Source organism: Anomaloglossus baeobatrachus, chromosome 1 (assembly GCF_048569485.1).
Source record: "Anomaloglossus baeobatrachus isolate aAnoBae1 chromosome 1, aAnoBae1.hap1, whole genome shotgun sequence".
NCBI classification, from domain to species: Eukaryota; Metazoa; Chordata; class Amphibia; order Anura; family Aromobatidae; genus Anomaloglossus; species Anomaloglossus baeobatrachus.
The window spans coordinates 440,245,553-440,267,892 of record NC_134353.1 but is presented as its reverse complement, the minus strand read 5'-3'; the positions used below and the strand labels follow the sequence as shown (position 1 = coordinate 440,267,892).

The window sequence follows — 22,340 nt, the reverse complement described above, 5'->3', positions numbered from 1 at the left end:
TCCGGTCCCCACTCACGTGATCACCGGTATACACCATATACCGGTGATCACGTTACAGTAAATGACAGCGCCGGTAAAAAATTATTTATTTATCTCCCATCTGGCATGTACAAACATGTCAGATGGGAGATAAATCTCCTCCCCGTTCCCCCGGTGTTGCCAAAGTGCCCCCCCTGACCCCCTCCCGGAAAATCCAAGATGGCCGTGCGCACAGCAGCGCGCCGGCCTCATTCACCCTACTCCTCTGATTTCTGTCGCATGTGCCATGACACATGCAACAGAAAACTCCTCCCCAGGCCCTGCCAGGTCAACCCCTATAACCCCACCAGTGTTCCCCGGTATCCCACGGTACCTGTGCAGCGTTGATCCCCCGCGGCCCCCTCCTTCACAATAGACTCTGCCGCATGCACAGAGCGGCTGTCAGCTCAAGTTCCTGTGTTCAGACACAGTGAGTGGTGGTAACCATGCATCTGTAAACTACTGCAATCCCCTGCTCATAAGGTAAGGAATAGTGTTGAGCGAGTATGCTTGTCACTACTCGGTACTCGCACGAGTATCACTGTACTCGGGCTACTCGGCGGGGACCGAGTATTCTCGCGATACTCGTGCTGTACTCGTGGTCTTCATCCCTGCATGTTGGCGCTCTTTTGAGAGCCAGCCCTCATGCAGGGATTGGCTGGCAGACCACTGCAATGCCACAGCCCTGTTAGTTGTGGAATTGCAGTGATTGGCCGGCCTGCACAGCGTGACTGAGCCTTTATACCGGCGGGCGCGCTGTGCTCTGCTCACAGCCATCCAGGCAGTCAGTGCAGGGAGAGTGTTGCTGCTTCAGGGAAAGGTTTGCGGCCCTTTATAGTTATTTCCATAGCAGGGCTGCAAACAGTGTGACCAGAAGTCCTTCTCAAGACTATTGTAGTTGTATACAGGCAGGCAGGGTATAGCCAGGTCGGAGTACAGGAGCAGAGTCCTTCTCAGGACTATTGTTGCTGTATACAGGCAGGGCAGGCAGGGTATAGCCAGGTTGGAATACAGGCTAGTGACCAGAAGAGTCCTTCTCAGGACTATTGTAGCTGTATACAGGCAGGCAGGCAGGGTATATAGCCATTCCTAGTGGTGACCGTATACCAGCCTTCATCACCATATCTGGGGCTGGTGTACACAGTCTAACACAGTCCTGATAGTGTCAGACTTCTCAGTAATTGTCGCTCCTAAAAACCTGTTAGGTTCTTAGTGCGTCCGTGCTTGCATTTAAAAACCGCACGTGTGTGCCTGTTGGTGGCAGCGTACAGGTGCACTTGTGTGCGTTTTGCACAAACTTGGATATAACGCACAAGTCTAGTGAATAATACACGTCAGTCAGCAGTGTCTGATAGTGTCAAACTTCTCAGTAATTGTTGCTCCTAAAAACCTGTTAGGTTCTTAGTGCGTCCGTGCTTGCATTTAAAAACCGCACATGTGTGCCTGTCGGTGGCAGCGTACAGGTGCACTTGTGTGCGCTTTGCACAAACTTGGATATAACGCACAAGTCTAGTAAATAATACACGTCAGTCAGCAGTGTCTGATAGTGTCAAACTTCTCAGTAATTGTACCTCCTAAAAACCTGTTAGGTTCTTAGTGCGTCCGTGCTTGCATTTAAAAAACGCACGTGTGTGCCTGTCGGTGGCAGCGTACAGGTGCACTTGTGTGCGTTTTGCACAAACTAGGATATAATGCACAAGTCTAGTGAATAATACACGTCAGTCAGCAGTGTCTGATAGTGTCAAACTTCTCAGTAATTGTTGCTCCTAAAAACCTGTTAGGTTCTTAGTGCGTCCGTGCTTGCATTTAAAAACCGCACGTGTGTGCCTGTCGGTGGCAGCGTACAGGTGCACTTGTGTGCGTTTTGCACAAACTTGGATATAACGCACAAGTCTAGTGAATAATACACGTCAGTCAGCAGTGTCTGATAGTGTCAAACTTCTCAGTAATTTTCGCTCCTAAAAACCTGTTCGGTTCTTAGTGCGTCCGTGCTTGCATTTAAAAAACGCACGTGTGTGCCTGTCGGTGGCAGCGTACAGGTGCACTTGTGTGCGTTTTGCACAAACTAGGATATAACGCACAAGTCTAGTGAATACACGTCGGCACAGCATTGCAAAATGCGCAAGGGCGTTGGCAACGAACAAGGAAGTGGACGTGATGGTGGTGCAGGCAGAGGCCGAGGTCGTGGGCAAGCTCTAATTTCGCCACAACAAAGGGCCACATCTACTCGCTCGCACGTCCTGTCCCAAATTCTTGGGGACCACAGCAGTACACCACTCTTGAACCAAGACCAGTGTCAACAGGTTGTTAGTTGGATAGCGGATAATGCTTCCAGTCAGATTGGCACCATCACAAACACTCTGTCTTCCACACGGTCAAGTGTCAGTAGCCGTGATACTGCACCGCACATTTCAGAACCTGATCCTCCTTCCTACCACAAGGCTGAGTACACGTCCACGGACATTACTGATCCCACAATTGGACACTCGGAAGAGCTGTTCACGTTTCCATTCGCACATTCTGGCCTCTCGCCAGCTCCTGTTGAAGTGGGTCATGAGGAGATCGTATGTACAGATGCCCAAATATTTGAGCAGCCATGTTCTCATGAAGTTGGCAATGTGTCTCAACAAGGGGTGGACGATAATGAGACACAATTGTCAGGAAGTCAGGAGGAGGAGCAGGGTGCGGAAGAGGAAGACGACGTGGTGGATGATCCAGTAACTGACCCAACCTGGCAGGAGGATATGCAGAGCGAGGACAGCAGTGCACAGGGGGAGGGAGGCGTAACATCCCAACAGGCAGTAAGAAGCAGGGTGGTGGCCCCAGGCAGAAGTCAGGCAACTGTTCCCTGGAACAAGAACATGACACAAGGTGCCTGTACAAATGTTAGGTCTTCCCGAGTCTGGCAGTTTTTTTAAGTTGGCTCCAGATGATTCTAAAAAGGCCATTTGCAACACCTGCCGTGCCAGCATCAGCAGGGGTACCAAAACTAGCAGCCTGACCACCACCAGCATGATCAGGCACATGTCAGCCAAGCATCCGACTTTGTGGGAGGTACAACAGAGTCGAGGAGCAGTGCTTGCTGATGTCACTGCTACGTCTTCGCTTGTTGTGCATGCGAGGCAATCCCTTGTCCATGCTGCCTGCGAACAAGCCTCCTCCGGCCCTGCACCTGCAGTTGCCTACGCAGAAATAACACCATCATCAAGCACGTCCTTGTCCCAGCGTAGCGTTCAGTTATCCATTCAGCAAACCTTTGAATGCAGGCGCAAATACACTGCCAACGCCCCACATGCCACAGTTCTAAATGCTAACATTTCGCGACTGCTTGTGCTGGAAATGTTGGCTTTTAGGCTGGTGGAGACAGAAGCATTCCGCGACCTGATGGCGGCAGCTGTCCCACGTTACTCGGTCCCCAGCCGCCACTATTTCTCCCGGTGTGCCGTCCCCGCATTGCATAACCACGTGTCACAAAACATCACACGTGCCCTGAACAACGCTGTTTCAGCCAAAGTCCACCTAACCACAGACACGTGGACAAGTGCTTGTGGGCAAGGCTGCTACATCTCGTTGACAGCACACTGGGTTAATATTGTGGAAGCTGGGACCCAGTCTGAGCGAGGGACGGAACACGTCCTTCACACACCAAGGTTTGAAGGCCCTACCTCAGTCAGGGTTTCACCCACACTCTACAGCTCCGGAATGTCATGCTCCTCAGCCTCATCCTCCTCCTGCGCATCGTCATCCACTTTACCCTCCACACCAGTCCCAAGCTGGAAGCACTGCAGCACTGCCTCGGCGAAGCGGCAACAGGCTGTGCTGAAGCTAATCTGCATAGGTGACAAACCCCACAATGCAGAAGAGGTGTGGACAGCTCTGAAACAGCAGGCAGATCACTGGCTCACACCTCTGAACCTAAAGCCAGGAAAGGTCGTGTGTGACAATGGCCGGAACCTGGTGGCGGCTTTGAGGCGAGGCCAGCTGACACATGTTCCATGCTTGGCCCATGTGCTCAACCTCGTGGTTCAGCGGTTTCTAAAGTCATACCCAGAGCTGTCTGATCTGCTGGTAAAAGTTCGCCGCCTGTCTGCACATTTTCGAAAGTCACCTACTGCTTCAGCCGGCCTTGCCGGCTTTCAGCGCCGTTTGCATCTTCCGGCTCACACACTGGTGTGTGATGTCCCCACGCGTTGGAATTCAACTCTGCACATGTTGGTCAGGATATGTGAGCAGAAGAGGGCAGTTGTTGAGTACCTGCATCACCTAAGCCGTCGGGAAATGGGTCAAACTCCACACATAACACCTGAGGAGTGGAGATGGATGTCCGACCTATGTACCATTCTCCAAAACTTTGAGGACTGCACCAAGATGGTGAGTGGGGATGACGCCATTATTAGCGTCACCATACCGCTTCTCTGCCTTCTAAAACGGTCTCTGCTCAAAAACAAACATGATGCATTGCAGGCGGAGCGCGATGAGTTGGAGCAAGAAACAGTAGTGGGTGTGGGTGATAACACACAGCCGAGCCTCGTCTCATCACAACGTGCAGTGGAGGACTATGACGAGGAGGAGGATGAAGACATGGAGCAACTCTCTGGCCAAATTGAGGATATGACATGCAGTCATATCCTCGGTTCAGCGTGGCTGGCCAGAGGACAGGGTAGATGATGAGGAGGAGGAGGAGGAGGACAGCATGTTCAGTCATCGTGTTGGTCAGGATACTGAAGTGATGGCTGTTAAGAGTCTGGCACACATGGCTGACTTTATGGTAAGCTGCCTGTCTCGTGACCCTCGCGTTAAGAACATCTTGGCCGACAATCATTACTGGTTGGTAACACTGTTAGACCCACGCTAAAAGGAGAACTTTATGTCTCTTATTCCCGAGGCGGAGAGGTCAGGCAAAATGCAGCAGTTCCAGAAGGCCATAGTCACGGAAGTAGGCAAAGCATTCCCCTCACAAAACGCTAGCGGCATAGCTCAGGAATCAGTGGACAACCAAGGCGTACAGCCGAGAGGGGCACAAGTCCAATCCGCCAGAGGTAGGGGAACAGTCTTTAAGATGTGGGACAGTTTTCTCAGCCCCTCACATACCACAGCCCCTGAGGTGAGGGGTAGTGCCACAAGAAATCCTAAGTTTGCCCAGATGCTCAAGGAGTACCTTGCAGATCAAACAACTGTACTCCGACATTCCTCTGTGCCTTACAATTAATGGGTATCCAAGCTGGACAGACACGTGGCATGAATTGGCTCTCTACGCCTTGGAAGTCCTGGCCTGCCCTGCCGCTAGCGTTTTGTCAGAGCGTGTTTTTAGTGCCGCAGGTGGAATCATTACAGATAAACGCACCTGCCTGTCAACTGTAAATGCTGACAGGCTGACTCTGATCAAGATGAACAAGGGTTGGATTGGGCCAGACTTCACCACACCACCAGCAAATGACAGCGGAATTTAAAGTTTGTAACGGGAATTTGCCATGTACCTCCACTCAACCATGTTAACACACTTCTGGACTTTGGCTAATCGCTGGACTGCTCCTCCTTCTCCTCATGCGCCATCATGATGACCGTTACAATAGTTAGGCTGTTGTTTCAGGTATACCCCCAGTGGTAAATTTTTTCGCCCATTCTTTCAGAATGGGCATTACAACGACAGGAGACCCGCTCCTTTGCAATGGTAACAATGTTTTGAGGCCCTCATGCACATCTCTATCCAGGGACAATGTGGAGCCTCCAAATTTTTGGCTGCCCTGCCTAAGGGCTATACTACAATAGACCCACTGCCTTACAATGGGCACTTCAGGTTTACAGGCCATCATGCACGTCTCTATCCAGGGACAATATGGAGCCTGACGCTGCCACCGACAGGCACACACGTGCGGTTTTTAAATGCAAGCACGGACGCAATAAGAACCTAACAGGTTTTTAGGAGCGACAATTACTGAGAAGTCTGACACTATCAGGACTGTTTTAGACTGTGTACACCAGCCCCAGATATGATGAAGGCTGGTATACGGTCACCACTAGGAATGGCTATATACCCTGCCTGCCTGCCTGCCTGTATACTGCTACAATAGTCCTGACAAGGACTCTTCTGGTCACTAGCCTGTATTCCGACCTGGCTATACCCTGCCTGTATATAGCAACAATAGTCCTGAGAAGGACTCTGCTACTGTACTCCGACCTGGCTATACCCTGCCTGCCTGTATACAACTTATTGTATGTCCTGAGAAGGACTTCTGGTCACACTGTTTGCAGCCCTGCTCCGGAACTAACTATAAAGGGCCGCAAACCTTTCCCTGAAGCAGCAACACTCTCCCTGCACTGACTGTCTGGATGGCTGTGAGCAGAGCACAGCGCGCCCGCCGGTATAAAGGCTCGGTCACGCTGTGCAGGCCGGCCAATCACTGCAATTCCACAACTAACAGGGCTGTGGTATTGCAGTGGTCTGCCAGCCAATCCCTGCATGAGGGCTGGCTCTCAAAAGAGCGCCAACATGCAGAAATGAAGACCACGAGTACAGCACGAGTATCGCGAGATTACTCGGTCCCCGCCGAGTAGCCCGAGTACAGTGATACTCGTGCGAGTACCGAGTAGTAACAAGCATACTCGCTCATCACTAATCATTACAGATAAACGAACCCGCCTGTCAACTGAAAATGCTGACAGGCTGACTCTGATCAAGATGAACAAGGGTTGGATTGGGCCAGACTTCACCCCACCACCAGCAAATGAGAGCGGAATTTAACGTTTGTAACGGGAATTTGCCATGTACCTACACTCACCCATGGGTACACACTTCTAGACTTTGGATAATCGCTGGACTGCTCCTCCTTCTCCTCATGCGCCACCATGATGACCGTTACAATAGTTAGGCCGTTGTTTCAGGTATACCCCCAGTGGTAAATTTTTTCGCCCATTCTTTCAGAATGGACATTACAATGACAGGAGACCCGCTCCTTTGCAATGGGAACAATGTTTTGAGGCCCTCATGCACGTCTCTATCCAGGGACAATGTGGAGCCTCCCAATTTTTGGCTGCCCTGCCAAAGGGCTATACTACAAAAGACCCACTTTCTTACAATGGGCACTTCAGGTTTACAGGCCCTCATGCACGTCTCTATCCAGGGACAATGTGGAGCCTCCCAATTTTTGGCTGCCCTGCCAAAGGGCTATACTACAAAAGACCCACTTCCTTACAATGGGCACTTCAGGTTTACAGGCCATCATGCACGTCTCTATCCAGGGACAATGTGGAGCCTCCCAATTTTTGGCTGCCCTGCCAAAGGGCTATACTACAAAAGACCCACTTCCTTACAATGGGCACTTCTGGTTTACAGGCCATCATGCACGTCTCTATCCAGGGACAATGTGGAGCCTCCCAATTTTTGGCTGCCCTGCCTAAGGCCTATACTACAATAGACCCACTTCCTTACAATTAGCACTTCAGGTTTACAGGCCCTCATGCACGTCTCTATCCAGGGACAATGTGGAGCCTCCCAATTTTTGGCTGCCCTGCCTAAGGGCTATACTACAATAGACCCACTTCCTTACAATGGGCACTTCAGGTTTACAGGCTCTCATGCACGTCTCTATCCAGGGACAATGTAGAGCCTCCCAATTTTTGGCTGCCCTGCCAAAGGGCTATACTACAAAAGACCCACTTCCTTACAATGGGCACTTCTGGTTTACAGGCCATCATGCACGTCTCTATCCAGGGACAATGTGGAGCCTCCCAATTTTTGGCTGCCCTGCCTAAGGGCTATACTACAATAGACCCACTTCCTTACAATGGGCACTTCAGGTTTACAGGCCCTCATGCACGTCTCTAACCAGGGACAATGTGGAGCCTCCCAATTTTTGGCTGCCCTGCCAAAGGGCTATACTACAATAGACCCACTTCCTTACAATGGGCACTTCAGGTTTACAGGCCATCATGCACGTCTCTATCCAGGGACAACGTGGAGCCTCCCAATTTTTGGCTGCCCTGCCTAAGGGCTATACTACAATAGACCCACTTCCTTACAATGGGCACTTCAGGTTTACAGGCCCTCATGCACGTCTCTATCCAGGGACATTGTGGAGCCTCCCAATTTTTGGCTGCCCTGCCAAAGGGCTATACTACAAAAGACCCACTTCCTTACAATGGGCACTTCTGGTTTACAGGCCATCATGCACGTCTCTATCCATGGACAATGTGGAGCCTCCCAATTTTTGGCTGCCCTGCCAAAGGGCTATACTACAAAAGACCCACTTCCTTACAATGGGCACTTCAGGTTTACAGGCCCTCATGCACGTCTCTATCCAGGGACAATGTGGAGCCTCCCAATTTTTGGCTGCCCTGCCAAAGGGCTATACTACAAAAGACCCACTTCCTTACAATGGGCACTTCAGGTTTACAGGCCATCATGCACGTCTCTATCCAGGGACAATGTGGAGCCTCCCAATTTTTGGCTGCCCTGCCAAAGGGCTATACTACAAAAGACCCACTTCCTTACAATGGGCACTTCTGGTTTACAGGCCATCATGCACGTCTCTATCCAGGGACAATGTGGAGCCTCCCAATTTTTGGCTGCCCTGCCTAAGGCCTATACTACAATAGACCCACTTCCTTACAATTAGCACTTCAGGTTTACAGGCCCTCATGCACGTCTCTATCCAGGGACAATGTGGAGCCTCCCAATTTTTGGCTGCCCTGCCTAAGGGCTATACTACAATAGACCCACTTCCTTACAATGGGCACTTCAGGTTTACAGGCTCTCATGCACGTCTCTATCCAGGGACAATGTGGAGCCTCCCAATTTTTGGCTGCCCTGCCAAAGGGCTATACTACAAAAGACCCACTTCCTTACAATGGGCACTTCTGGTTTACAGGCCATCATGCACGTCTCTATCCAGGGACAATGTGGAGCCTCCCAATTTTTGGCTGCCCTGCCTAAGGGCTATACTACAATAGACCCACTTCCTTACAATGGGCACTTCAGGTTTACAGGCCCTCATGCACGTCTCTAACCAGGGACAATGTGGAGCCTCCCAATTTTTGGCTGCCCTGCCAAAGGGCTATACTACAATAGACCCACTTCCTTACAATGGGCACTTCAGGTTTACAGGCCCTCATGCACGTCTGTATGCAGGGGCATTGGTGAACCTCACAATTTTGGACTGCCCTGGCAAAGGAAAATACTACAAAGACTCACTTCCTCAAAATGGGCACATTAGACTCAAGAGGCCTTCATGTACGTCTCTTCTCAGGGACATCGGAGTGCCACACAATGTTTTCACGTAAAATCTTTCATGTAATCTCCAAAAGTAACATACACCAGCTCTATCTCACTATTGGGTATGTGCCCTTAACATTTCCGCCATAAAAATTCATTTTGGTGTCATTTTGGAAGGTTTTCTGTTGAGTCCTTAAAAATGGCGTAAAACGCGGACAAAATTGTTCACAGCTGTGACTTTTGAGTGATAAATGCTTCAAGGGGTCTTCCCCATGCTGTTGCCATGTCATTTGAGCACTCTTCTGAGACTTTTGTTACATTTTCAGGGTTTCTACATGCTGCCGGGGGTCATTTTAGAAAAATACTCGGGTCTCCCATAGGATAACATTGGGCTCGGTGCTCGGGCCGAGTACACGAGTATCTTGGGATGCTCGGCCCGAGCCTCGAGCACCCGAGCTTTTTAGTACTCGCTCATCACTAGTAAGGAACATAGTTGATCAGGTGAGCTATACTACATTTACAAATGGAGGGATTTGCTATTACTGTTGCCCTGCTGAACGACTACCAAACATGAGAGTCCATTATACGCCACAATAAAACATGTCTAAATAGCGAGCTCTGTTGTTTAGTATTCATTCAGCTGGATAACTGGACTTAAAGGGGTATTCCATCTCCAAGATCCTATCCCCAATATAAAGTAGGTGGAATAGCAATAATATCAGCAAATACCAATATTTTGAAATGTAGAATAGTTCTCCTGATTAGGCATGCCCTTACCTCATGAGCAGGGCATTGCAGCTTTGGTAGCAACAGTTACAACATGGACTCTGTTACTGTTGACCAGGGGAGAGTGGGTGCAGATTCATTGCACCCACACTCCTCACATGGAGGGTCTGCACTCCTAGAAAATAGGGGATACGTTCCCTGAGCATGTCCCCCCATATTCTAGATGGTCCAGAGTCATCGTGGGACCCCTTTATTTTTTTTCCTTACAATAAATTGGTGAAAGAGGGAATGTTTTGGGGAGTGTTTTTTCAAATACATTTTTTTTCGTCTGTTTGTTTTGTTAGTACTGACAGTTTGTGATGTCGGGTATCTGATAGACGCTATTACATCACAAACTGCTGGGCTTGATGTCAGGTAACCTTACAGCTAGTATCAACCCCATTTATTACCCCGTTTGCCACTGCACCAGGGCACGGGATGAGCTGGGGTGAAGCACCAGGATTGGCGCATCTAGTGCATGCGCCACTTCTGGTGCGCCTGTGGCCTGCTATTTTTAGGCTGTGAAGGGCCAATAACTATGGACCTTCCCACCCTGAGAATACCAGACCACAGCTGTCCGCTTTACCTTGGCTGGTGATCCAATTTGGGGGGGACCCTACTTTTTTTGTTGTAATTATTAATATTTATAAAATAATTATAAAAAAGAGCCTGGGGTGAACTCCACATTGGATCCCCAAGCATGGTAAAGCTGCCAGCTGTGGTTTTCAGGATACAGCCAACGTCATTTTTTTTTAACTATTTTTTTAAATAAAAAAAATTAATGGGCTTCCCTGTATTTTGATTTCCAGCCAAGGTACCGCCAGGCAGATGGGGGTGGCAACCCGTAGCTGTCTGCTTTATCTGTGCTGAGAATCAAAAATACCGCGGAGCGCTACGTCATTTTTTTTAATGATTTATTTTTACAGCACTGTGATGTCCAGCAATCAAAATACAGGGAAGCCCATTTTGTTTAGTTATTTAAATAAATAATTAAAAAAAAAATATATGGGCTCCCGCTGCATTTTTTGTATTTCTAGCTAAGGGTAATCCAAGCAGCTACTGGCTGCTAACCCCCACTGCTTGGTGTTACCTTCACTGGCAATGGAAAATCCAGGGAAGTTTTTTTTTTTTGCCAAAAAACTACAAAAAAAACGATGTAGGCTTCGACCCATTTTTGTGTCTAGCTTTCTGGGCCCCTCTGCTGCGAACTGCAGTCCGCAGCTGCCCCAGAGAATAGCGCTCTCATAGAAGCGCCATCATCTGGTGCTGTAACCAACTCTTCCGGCTGCCCTGATGCTGGTGGCTCGCTGGGTAATAATGAATTAATACTGGCTTTGTTTTACTAGCTAGTATTAAGTCAGAGATTCTTAATGTCATGCACGTTTGACCCGGCCATTAAGAATCTCCAATAAAGGGTTAAAAAAAGACACCACACAGAGAAAAAAAGCTTTAATAGAAATAAATACACAGACACACTTAGAGACTCCATGTTTATTAGTTACTGTCAGCCCTCCATGATCCATGCTCTTCTGTCTTTCTCGTTCAACACATGCAGCTCTGCTCCATCACTGCTGCATGGGGGAAGACGCTGCTTCCCGTGCAGCTTTCACTCCGTGAGTGATCAGTGCTGCTGGCTGTTAGCGGTAATATTACCGCTGACAGACGCGTTACCATAGCAACGGTGCTCCTATCATGTGATTCCCGGAGCCGCGGTTAGCGGTGACGTCACCGCTAACTGTGTTGCTATGGCAACGGTGATCTCCATTAATGACCGGCTGTGTCAGCCGGTCCCTATCGGAACGGAGAAGCAGAACGGGGAGTCGACTGTGTGCTAGAGCATGTCGCCGGTACACGGCGATACACAAATGTTCACCGTGTACCGGAGAGTGCATTGACAGGACCTAGGACAGGACATGATGTCAAAGCCATGTGACCAGTCTGTAGCCAATGAGATAATAGCCACGTGACTGGTCACATGGCTATTTTGACGATGTCACGGAAGGTCCTGTCAGTGCTGGTTATCGGGAGGACGCAGCGATCATCTCTAGTCTTAAGATATATCTTGGCCCAGTCTTGACGTTTCATCTTATGTTTCTTGTTCAAAGCTGGTCGTTTTTCAGCCTTCCTTACATGTCCCTCAGTTTGGCACACCTTGTGCTTTTTAATACTCCAGTAATGTTGCAGCTCTGAAATAAGGCCAAACTGGTGGCAAATGGCATCTTGGCAGCTTCACGCTTGATTTTCCTCAATTCATGGGAAGTTATTTTGCGCCTTTTTTGCCCAACACACTTCTTGCGACCCTGTTCACTTTTTGCCATGAAACGCTTCATTGTTCAGTGATCACGCTTCAAAAGTTTGGAAATTTCAAGACTGCTGCATCCCACTGCAAGACATCTCACAATTTTGGACTTTTCAGAGCCTGTCAATTCTCTCTTCTGACCCATTTTGCCAAAGGAAAGGAAATTGCCTAATAATTTAGCACACCTTATATTATATAGGGTGTTGATGTCATTACACCACACCCCTGCTCATTACAGAGATGCACATCACCTGATTTACTTAATTGGTAGTTGGCTATCAAGCCTATACAGCTTGGAGTAGGACAACATGTATAAAAAGTATCATTTGATCAAAATACTCATTTGCGTAATAATTCTGCACACAGTGTATGTCATTGTAATATGGAAGTTGTTTAGATATGTATAAGTGAATATGCAGTTAAAATTTTCAGTAATAAATATCTTAAAGGTAATCTGTCAGGTGCAGTGTGCACCCAGAACCACGAGCAGTTCTGGCTGCATATTGCTAATCCCTGCCTAACTGTCCCTGTATACAGTAGCATGGATAAAGGGATCCTTAGAAAAAGTATTTCTAAACATCTTTTATCATATGCTAATGTGTGTGGACTAGTCCTAAGGGTGTTGCTTCCCTTCTAGTCGCCCCCATTAGCATGTTAGTATGTCCCTGTGGGCGTGCTATCATGCTAATGAATGCGCAGCACCAGAGGAGATTTCACTCACCTCTCCACCGCCAGCGCGCCTTGATGCTGGATTTCGGCTCAGTGTGCATGACCCTGGAGGTTCGGTTTGATCATACGTACTACTTCAGTTTGAAGCAATGACGCGTACACTCGGCTTCATGGTGCGCATGACCCAAACTCCGGAGTCATACGTACTGAGCTGAAATCTAGCGTTGGACGTGATGGTGGTGGAGAGGTGAGTGGGATTATCCATTCATTAGCATATTAGCATGCCTACAGGGGCGTACTAACATGCTAATGGAGTCGACTAGCAAGAGAACGAACCCCCTTGGGGCTACTGCCCTCGCTCATTAGCATACGATATAAGATCTTAAGAAATATTTTTTCTAAAGATCTCTTTATGCTAGTGTATTACAGGGACGGTTAGGCAGGGATTAGCAATATGGACCCAGAACTGCTCGCGGTTCATATTACACCTGACAGGTTCCCTTTAATAAATTCCACTGTAATGCAAATATCCCCATACAATCTAAATCAATCTGTTTAAAAAATGAGGCTGATTTAGTATAATGTGTTTTTACTGTCTGTGTTTAGGTTATACAGCATTTAATGGAGTGGACTTTGAAGGAACATTTCACGTTAACACTGAAACAGATGACGACTATGCTGGATTTATATTTGGTTATCAGGACAGCTCTAGTTTCTATTCTGTAATGTGGAAACAGATGGAACAAACATATTGGCAGGCAAACCCCTTCAGAGCTGTGGCTGAACCTGGCATTCAGCTAAAGGTAAAAGGAATTAGAAATGTAGCATTTATTTTATAGTCTCAGTGGGAGAGCGGGAATTCCAGAGATAAAAGAAAAAAACATTAGATTTATTGATTAAAATTTTCTTATTTTGTAAATTTTCCTAAAAATTTTTTAGCATTTTAATTTTTTACTTAATTTGCATGCAAAAATCTAATATATAAAGCTGAGTATATGTACAGTAAGTATGTATGTCCGCTAAAGAAATCCACACCGTCGCATTAACAATCATGAAATTTTGCACAGAGGTCCCATGTGACCCAGGGAGCGTCGTAGACTAAGTTTTGACAGAAAAATTTTATCCCGTGCTTTACAGTTAGGCAGGCTTTGCACATTATGACATCGCAAGCCGATGCTGCGATGCCAAGTGCAAAAGTCCCCGCCCCCGTCGCAGTTGCGATATCATGGTGATAGCTGGCGTAGCGAACATTATCGCTATGGCAGCTTCAAATGCACTCACCTGCCCTGCGACGTCGATCTGGCCAGCAATCCGCCTCCTTATTAAGTGGGCGGGCCGTGCGGCGTCACTGCGACGTCACATGGCAGGCGGCAAATAGCAGCAGAGTTGCGGAGATGAGCAGGATATAAACATCCCGCCCACCTCTTTCCTTCCGTATTGGCGGCCAGGACACAGGTAGCAGATGTTCCAGACTTCACACACACACTTGCGACTTCACACACACAGCGATGTGTACTGCCGCAGGAACGAGGAACAACATCGGACCGTCGCAGCAAGGTAATTATGGTTTTCGCCGACGCTACACCGATGATACGATTACAACGATTTTGCGTTCGTTAATCGTATCATCTAGGATTTACACACTACGATGTCGAGAGCAACGCCGGAGGTGCGTCAATTTCGACATGACCCCACCGACATCGCACCTGCGATGTCGTAGTGTGCAAAGTACCCCTTAGTCTCTAATATCCTGCCGCCATTAAACTGAATGGAGGAGGGAGCTATAGGTTATTATAAGAGCAACTGTCAGTAGTTGCTATAGGAACAAAATAAACTGTTAGTTGAAGCTTATGCGTGAGGTTATTTGATGTCAGTGGAGAGAAGGATAGAGAGAGACAGAAAGAGACAGACAGAGACACAGACAGAGACAGATGCGGAAAGAAACAGACAGACAGACTGGGAAAGAGACAGCCCTGGAAAGAGAGAGTCTTGGAAAGAGACAGACGGGCAAAGAGACAGACGGGCAAAGAGACAGTTGGGCAAAGAGACAGACGGGCAGAGAGACAGACCTGAAAAGAGACAGACCTGAAAAGAGACAGACCTGAAAAGAGACAGACCTGAAAAGAGACAGACCTGGAAAGAGACAGACGGGGAAAGAGACAGCCCTGCAAAGAGAAAGCCAGGCAAAGAGACAGACCTGAAAAGAGACAGACGGGGAAAGAGACAGACGGGGAAAGAGACAGACGGGGAAAGAGACAGAAGGTCAAAGAGACAGAAGGTCAAAGAGACAGACGGTCAAATAGACAGCCCTGGAAAGAGACAGACGAGCAAAGAGACAGACCTGAAAAGAGACAGACCTGAAAAGAGACAGACCTGAAAAGAGACAGACGGGGAAAGAGACAGACTGTCAAAGACAGACCTGGAAAGAGACAGACCTGGAAAGAGACAGCCCTGGAAAGAGACAGCCGGGGAAAGAAACAGCCGGGGAAAAAGACTGCCGGGGAAAGAGACAGCCGAGAAAAGAGACAGACGGGGAAAGAGACAGACGGGGAAAGAGACAGACGGGGAAAGAGACAGACGGGGAAAGAGACAGACGGGGAAAGAGACAGACGGGGAAAGAGACAGACGGGGAAAGAGACAGACGGGGAAAGAGACAGACGGGGAAAGAGACAGACGGGGAAAGAGACAGACGGGGAAAGAGACAGATGGGGAAAGAGACAGACCTGCAAAGAGACAGACGGCCAAAGAGACAGACCTGCAAAGAGACAGACGGCCAAAGAGACAGGCAAAGATAGACGGGGAAAGAGACAGCCCTGGAAAGAGGCAGACGGGGAAAGAGGCAGACGGGGAAAGAGGCAGACGGGGAAAGAGGCAGACGGGGAAAGAGGCAGACGGGGAAAGAGGCAGACGGGGAAAGAGGCAGACGGGGAAAGAGGCAGACGGGGAAAGAGACAGCCCTGGAAAGAGGCAGACGGGGAAAGAAGCAGACGGGGAAAGAGGCAGACGGGGAAAGAGGCAGACGGGGAAAGAGGCAGACGGGGAAAGAGGCAGACGGGGAAAGAGGCAGACGGGGAAAGAGGCAGACTTGGAAAGAAACAGACGGGGAAACAGACAGCCCTGTAAAAGAGACAGACGGGCAAAGAGACAGATGGGCAAAGAAACAGACCTGAAAAGAGACAGACCTGAAAAGAGACAGACCTGGAAAGAGACAGACCTGGAAAGAGACAGCCTTGGAAAGAGACAGACGGTCAAAGTGACGGCCCTGGAAAGAGACAGCCCTGGAAAGAGTCAGCCCTGGAATCAGACAGCCTTGGAAAGAGACATCCTGGGAAAGAGAAAGATGGGGAAAGAGAAAGATGGGGAAAGAGACAGACCTGGAAAGAGACAGCACTGGAAAGAGACAGCCCTGGAAAGAGACGGAAGGTCAAAGAGACAGATCGACAAAGACAGATGGGCAAAGACACAGCCCTGGAAAGAGACAGCCATGCAAAGAGATAGCCTTGGAAAGAGACAGCCCTGGAAAGAGACAGCCCTGGAAAGAGACAGATGGGGAAAAAGACAGCCCTGGAAAGAGACAGCCCTGGAAAGAGACAGCCCTGGAAAGAGACAGATGGGGGAAAAAGACAGCCCTGGAAAAAGACAGACCTGGGAAGAGACAGCCCTTGAAAGAGACAGACGGGGAAAAAGACAGACCTGGAAAGAGACAGATGGGGAAAGAGAAAGATGGGGAAAGAGACAGATGGGGAAAGAGACACACGAGGAATGCGACAGACGGAGAAAGAGACAGCCCTGGAAGGAGATAGCCGGGGAAAGAGACAGCCGGGGAATAAGACAGATGGTGAAAGAGAGAGCCCTGGAAAGAGAGAGCCCTGGAAAGAGAGAGCCCTGGAAAGAGAGAGCCCTGGAAAGAGACAGACCTGGAAAGAGACAGCCGGGGAAAGAGACAGCCGGGGAAAGAGACAGCCGGGGAAAGAGACAGCCGGGGAAAGAGACAGCCGGGGAAAGAGACAGACCTGGAAAGAGAGAGACCTGGAAAGAGAGAGACCTGGAAAAAGACAGGCCTGAAAAGACACAGGCCTGAAAAGACACAAGCCTGGAAAGAGACAGCCCTGGAAAGAGACCGCCCTGGAAAGAGACAGACGGGCAAAGAGACAGCCCTGAAGAGAGACAGCCCTGAAGAGAGACAGCCCTGAAGAGAGACAGCCCTGAGAAGAGACAGCCCTGGAAAGAGACAGCCCTGGAAAGAGACAGCCCTGGAAAGAGACAGCCGGGGAAAGAGACAGCCAGGGAAAGAGACAGCCGGGGAAAGAGACAGCCCTGGAAAGAGACAGCCCTGGAAAGAGACGCCGGGGAAAGAGACAGCCGGGTAAAGAGACAGAAGGTCAAAGAGACAGATGGGCAAAGACACAGCCCTGGAAAGAGACAGCCATGTAAAAAGACAGCCCTGGAAAGAGACAGCCCTGGAAAAAGACAGATGGGGGAAAAAGACAGCCCTGGAAAGAGACAGCCCTGGAAAGAGACAGCCCTGGAAAGAGACAGCCCTGGAAAGAGACAGCCCTGGAAAGAGACAACCGGGGAAAGAGACAGCCCTGGATAGAGAGAACCCTGAAAAAAGACGGGCAAAGAGACAGAGGGTCAAAGAGAAAAATGGGCAAAGACACAGCCCTGGAAAGAGACGGAAGGTCAAAGAGACAGATCAGGAAAGAGACAGCCCTAGAAAAAGACAGCCCTAGAAAAAGACAGCCCTGCAAAGAGACAGACCTGGAAAGAGACAGCCCTGGAAAGAGACAGCCCTGGAAAGAGACAGCCCTGGAAAGAGACAGTCCTGGAAAGAGACAGTCCTGGAAAGAGACAGCCCTGAAAAGAGACAGCCCTTAAAAGAGACAGATGGTCAAAGAGACAGATGGTCAAAGAGACAAATGGGCAAAGACACAGCCCTGGAAAGAGACAGAAGGTCAAAGAGACAGACGGTCAAAGAGACAGACCTGGAAAGAGACAGCCAGGGAAAGAGACAGACCTGGAAAGAGACAGCCTTGAAAAGAGACAGACGGGGACAGGGACAGACGGGGACAGGGACAGACGGGGACAGAGACAGACGGGGACAGAGACAGCCCTGAAAAGAGACAACCCTGAAAAGAGACAGCCCTGGAAAGAGACAGCCTGGAAAGAGACAGACGGGCAAAGAAACAGACGGGCAAAGAGACAGACGTGGAAAGAGATAGACGGGGACAGAGACAGCCCTGGAAAAAGACAGCCGGGGAAAGAGACAGCCGGGGAATAAGACAGATAGTAAAAAAGACAGACCCAGAAAGAGAGAGCCCTGGAAAGAGACAGACGGGCAAAGATACAGACCTGGAAAGAGACAGACCTGGAAAGAGACATACGACCAAAGAGACAGACGGGCAAAAAGAGAGATGGGCAAAGAGACTGACGGGCAAAGAGACTGACGGGCAAAGAGACTGACGGGGAAAGAGACTGACGGGGAAAGAGACTGACGGGGAAAGAGACTGACGGGGAAAGAGACAGACGGGGAAAGAGACAGACGAGGACAGAGACAGCCCTGAAAAGAGACAGCCCTGAAAAGAGACAGCCCTGAAAAGAGACAGCCCTGAAAAGAGACAGACGGGGAAAGAGACAGACGGGGAAAGAAACAGCCCTGGAAAGAAACAGAAGGTCAAAAAGAGACAGACTGGCAAAGAGACAGACGGGCAAAGAGACAGACGGGCAAAGAGACAGACGGGCAAAGAGACTGACGGGCAAAGAGACTGACGGGCAAAGAGACTGACGGGCAAAGAGACTGACGGGCAAAGAGACAGTCCTGGAAAGAGACAGTCCTGGAAAGAGACAGCCCTGAAAAGAGACAGCCCTTAAAAGAGACAGATGGTCAAAGAGACAGATGGTCAAAGAGACAAATGGGCAAAGACACAGCCCTGGAAAGAGACGGAAGGTCAAAGAGACAGACGGTCAAAGAGACAGACCTGGAAAGAGACAGCCAGGGAAAGAGACAGACCTGGAAAGAGACAGCCGGAGAAAGAGTTAGCCCTAGAAAGAAAGAGAGAGCCCTGGAAAAAGACAGACAGGCAAAGAGACAGATGGTCAAAGAGAAAGATGGGCAAAGAGAGATGGGCAAAGAGACAGCCCTGGAAAGAGACAGATGGTCAAAGAGACAGATCTGGAAAGAAACAGCCCTGGAAAGACACAGACCTGGAAAAAGACAACCGGGGAAAGAGAGAGCCCTGGATAGAGAGAGCCCTGAAAAAAAGACAGATGGGGAAAGCGACAAATGGGGAAAAAGACAGACGAGGAATGCGACAGACAAAGAAAGAGACAGCCCTGGAAGGAGACAGCCGGGAAAAGAGACAGCCGGGGAATAAGACAGATAGTGAAAGAGACAGACCCGGAAAGAGAGAGCCCTGGAAAGAGACAGACGGGCAAAGATACAGACCTTGAATGAGACAGACCTGAAAGAGACAGACGGGGAAAGAGACAGACGGGGAAAGAGACAGACGGGGAAAGAGACAGACGGGGAAAGAGACAGACGGGGAAAGAGACAGACGGGGAAAGAGACAGACGGGGAAAGAGACTGACGGGGAAAGAGACTGACGGGGAAAGAGACTGACGGGGAAAGAGACTGACGGGGAAAGAGACTGATTGGCATAGAGACAGACGGTGAAAGAGACAGACGGGAAAGAGACAGCCCTGAAAAGAGACAGCCTTGAAAAGAGACAGACGGGGACAGAGACAGACGGGTAAAGAGACAGACGGGTAAAGAGACAGATGGGCAAAGAGACTGAAGGGCAAAGAGACTGACGGGCAAAGAGACAGTCCTGGAAAGAGACAGTCCTGGAAAGAGACAGACTGTCAAAGAGACAGACCTGGAAAGAGACAGCCAGGAAAAGAGACAGCCCTGAAAAGAGACAGATGGTCAAAGAGACAGTCCTGGAAAGAGACAGCCCTGGAAAGAGACAGACGGGAAAGAGACAGACTGGAAAGAGACAGACGGGGAAAGAGACAGACGGGGAAAGAGACAGACGGGGACAGAGACAGACGGGGACAGAGACAGACGGGGAAAGAGACAGACGGGGACAGAGACAGACGGGGACAGAGACAGACGGGGACAGAGACAGACGGGGACAGAGACAGACGAGGACAGAGACAGACGAGGACAGAGACAGCCCTGAAAAGAGACAGCCCTGAAAAGAGACAGCCCTGAAAAGAGACAGACGGGGAAAGAAACAGCCCTGGAAAGAAACAGAAGGTCAAAAAGAGACAGACGGGCAAAGAGACAGAAGGGCAAAGAGACAGAAGGGCAAAGAGACAGACGGGCAAAGAGACAGACGGGCAAAGAGACAGACGGGCAAAGAGACAGACGGGCAAAGAGACTGACGGGCAAAGAGACTGACGGGCAAAGAGACTGATGGGCAAAGAGACTGACGGGCAAAGAGACAGTCCTGGAAAGAGACAGTCCTGGAAAGAGACAGACTGTCAAAGAGACAGACCTGGAAAGAGACAGCCAGGAAAAGAGACAGCCCTGAAAAGAGACAGATGGTCAAAGAGACAGTCCTGGAAAGAGACAGCCCTGGAAAGAGACAGACTGGAAGGAGACAGCCCTGGAAAGAGACAGACTGGAAAGAGACAGCTGGTGAAAGACAGGCAGGGAAAGAGACAGACGGTATAAGAGACAGACCTGGAAAGAGACATACCTGGAAAGAGACGGAAGGTCAAAGAGAGAGACCTGGAAAGAGACAGCCCTGGAAAGAGACAGCCCTGGAAAGAGACAGCCCTGGAAAGAGACAGCCCTGGAAAGAGACAGTTCTGGAAAGAGACAGCCCTGGAAAGAGACAGCCCTGGAAAGAGACAGCCCTGGAAAGAGACAGCCCTGGAAAGAAACAGACGTGCAAAGAGACAGACGGGCAAAGAGACAGACGGGCAAAGACAGACTTGGAAAGAGACAGACTTGGAAAGAGACAGACTTGGAAAGAAACAGCTCTGGAAAGAGACAGTCGGTCAAAGAGACAGACGGTCAAAGAGACAGACGAGGAAAGGGACAGACGAGGAAAGGGACAGACGGGGAAAGGGACAGACGGCCATAGAGACAGCCCTGGAAAGAGACAGCCCTGGAAAGAGACAGCCGGTCAAAGAGACAGACGGTCAAAGAGACAGACGGAGAAAGAGACAGACGGTCAAAGAGACAGACGGTCAAAGAGACAGACGGTCAAAGAGACAGACGGGGAAAGAGACAGACGGGGAAAGAGACAGACGGGGAAAGAGACAGACGGGGAAAGAGACAGACGGGGAAAGAGACAGACGGGGAAAGAGACAGAGGGGGAAAGAGACAGACGGGGAAAGAGACAGATGGGGAAAGAGACAGACGGTCAAAGAGAGAGACGGTCAAAGAGACAGATGGGCAAAGAGACAGATGGGAAAAGAGACTGACGGGCAAAGAGACTGACGGGCAAAGAGACTGACGGGCAAAGAGACTGACGGGCAAAGAGACAGTCCTGGAAAGAGACAGACGGTCAAAGAGACAGACGGTCAAAGAGACAGACGGTCAAAGAGACAGACGGTCAAAGAGACAGACGGGCAAAGAGACAGACGGGCAAAGAGACAGACGGGCAAAGACAGACTTGGAAAGAGACAGACTTGGAAAGAGACAGACTTGGAAAGAGACAGACTTGGAAAGAAACAGCTCTGGAAAGAGACAGTCGGTCAAAGAGACAGACGGTCAAAGAGACAGACGAGGAAAGGGACAGACGAGGAAAGGGACAGACGGGGAAAGGGACAGACGGCCATAGAGACAGCCCTGGAAAGAGACAGCCCTGGAAAGAGACAGCCGGTCAAAGAGACAGACGGTCAAAGAGACAGACGGAGAAAGAGACAGACGGTCAAAGAGACAGACGGTCAAAGAGACAGACGGTCAAAGAGACAGACGGTCAAAGAGACAGACGGGGAAAGAGACAGACGGGGAAAGAGACAGACGGGGAAAGAGACAGACGGGGAAAGAGACAGACGGGGAAAGAGACAGACGGGGAAAGAGACAGACGGGGAAAGAGACAGATGGGGAAAGAGACAGACGGTCAAAGAGAGAGACGGTCAAAGAGACAGATGGGCAAAGAGACAGATGGGAAAAGAGACTGACGGGCAAAGAGACTGACGGGCAAAGAGACTGACGGGCAAAGAGACTGACGGGCAAAGAGACTGACGGGCAAAGAGACTGACGGGTAAGGAGACAGTCCTGGAAAGAGACAGACGGTCAAAGAGACAGACGGTCAAAGAGACAGACGGTCAAAGAGACAGACGGTCAAAGAGACAGACGGTCAAAGAGACAGACGGTCAAAGAGACAGACGGTCAAAGAGACAGACGGTCAAAGAGACAGA

At 49.6% G+C, this 22,340-nt stretch overlaps 1 protein-coding gene across 1 annotated transcript in view; it reads left to right on the top strand.

Annotated features, from left to right (window-relative positions):
• LOC142316860 (cartilage oligomeric matrix protein-like) overlaps positions 1-22,340 on the top strand; it is a 1,990,803-nt gene that overhangs the window by 1,746,012 nt on the left and 222,451 nt on the right. Inside the window, exon 16 of the mRNA XM_075352653.1 lies at positions 13,569-13,765. Within this exon, the coding sequence (XP_075208768.1) occupies positions 13,569-13,765 (197 nt within the window). The remainder of the gene's footprint in view (positions 1-13,568; positions 13,766-22,340) is intronic.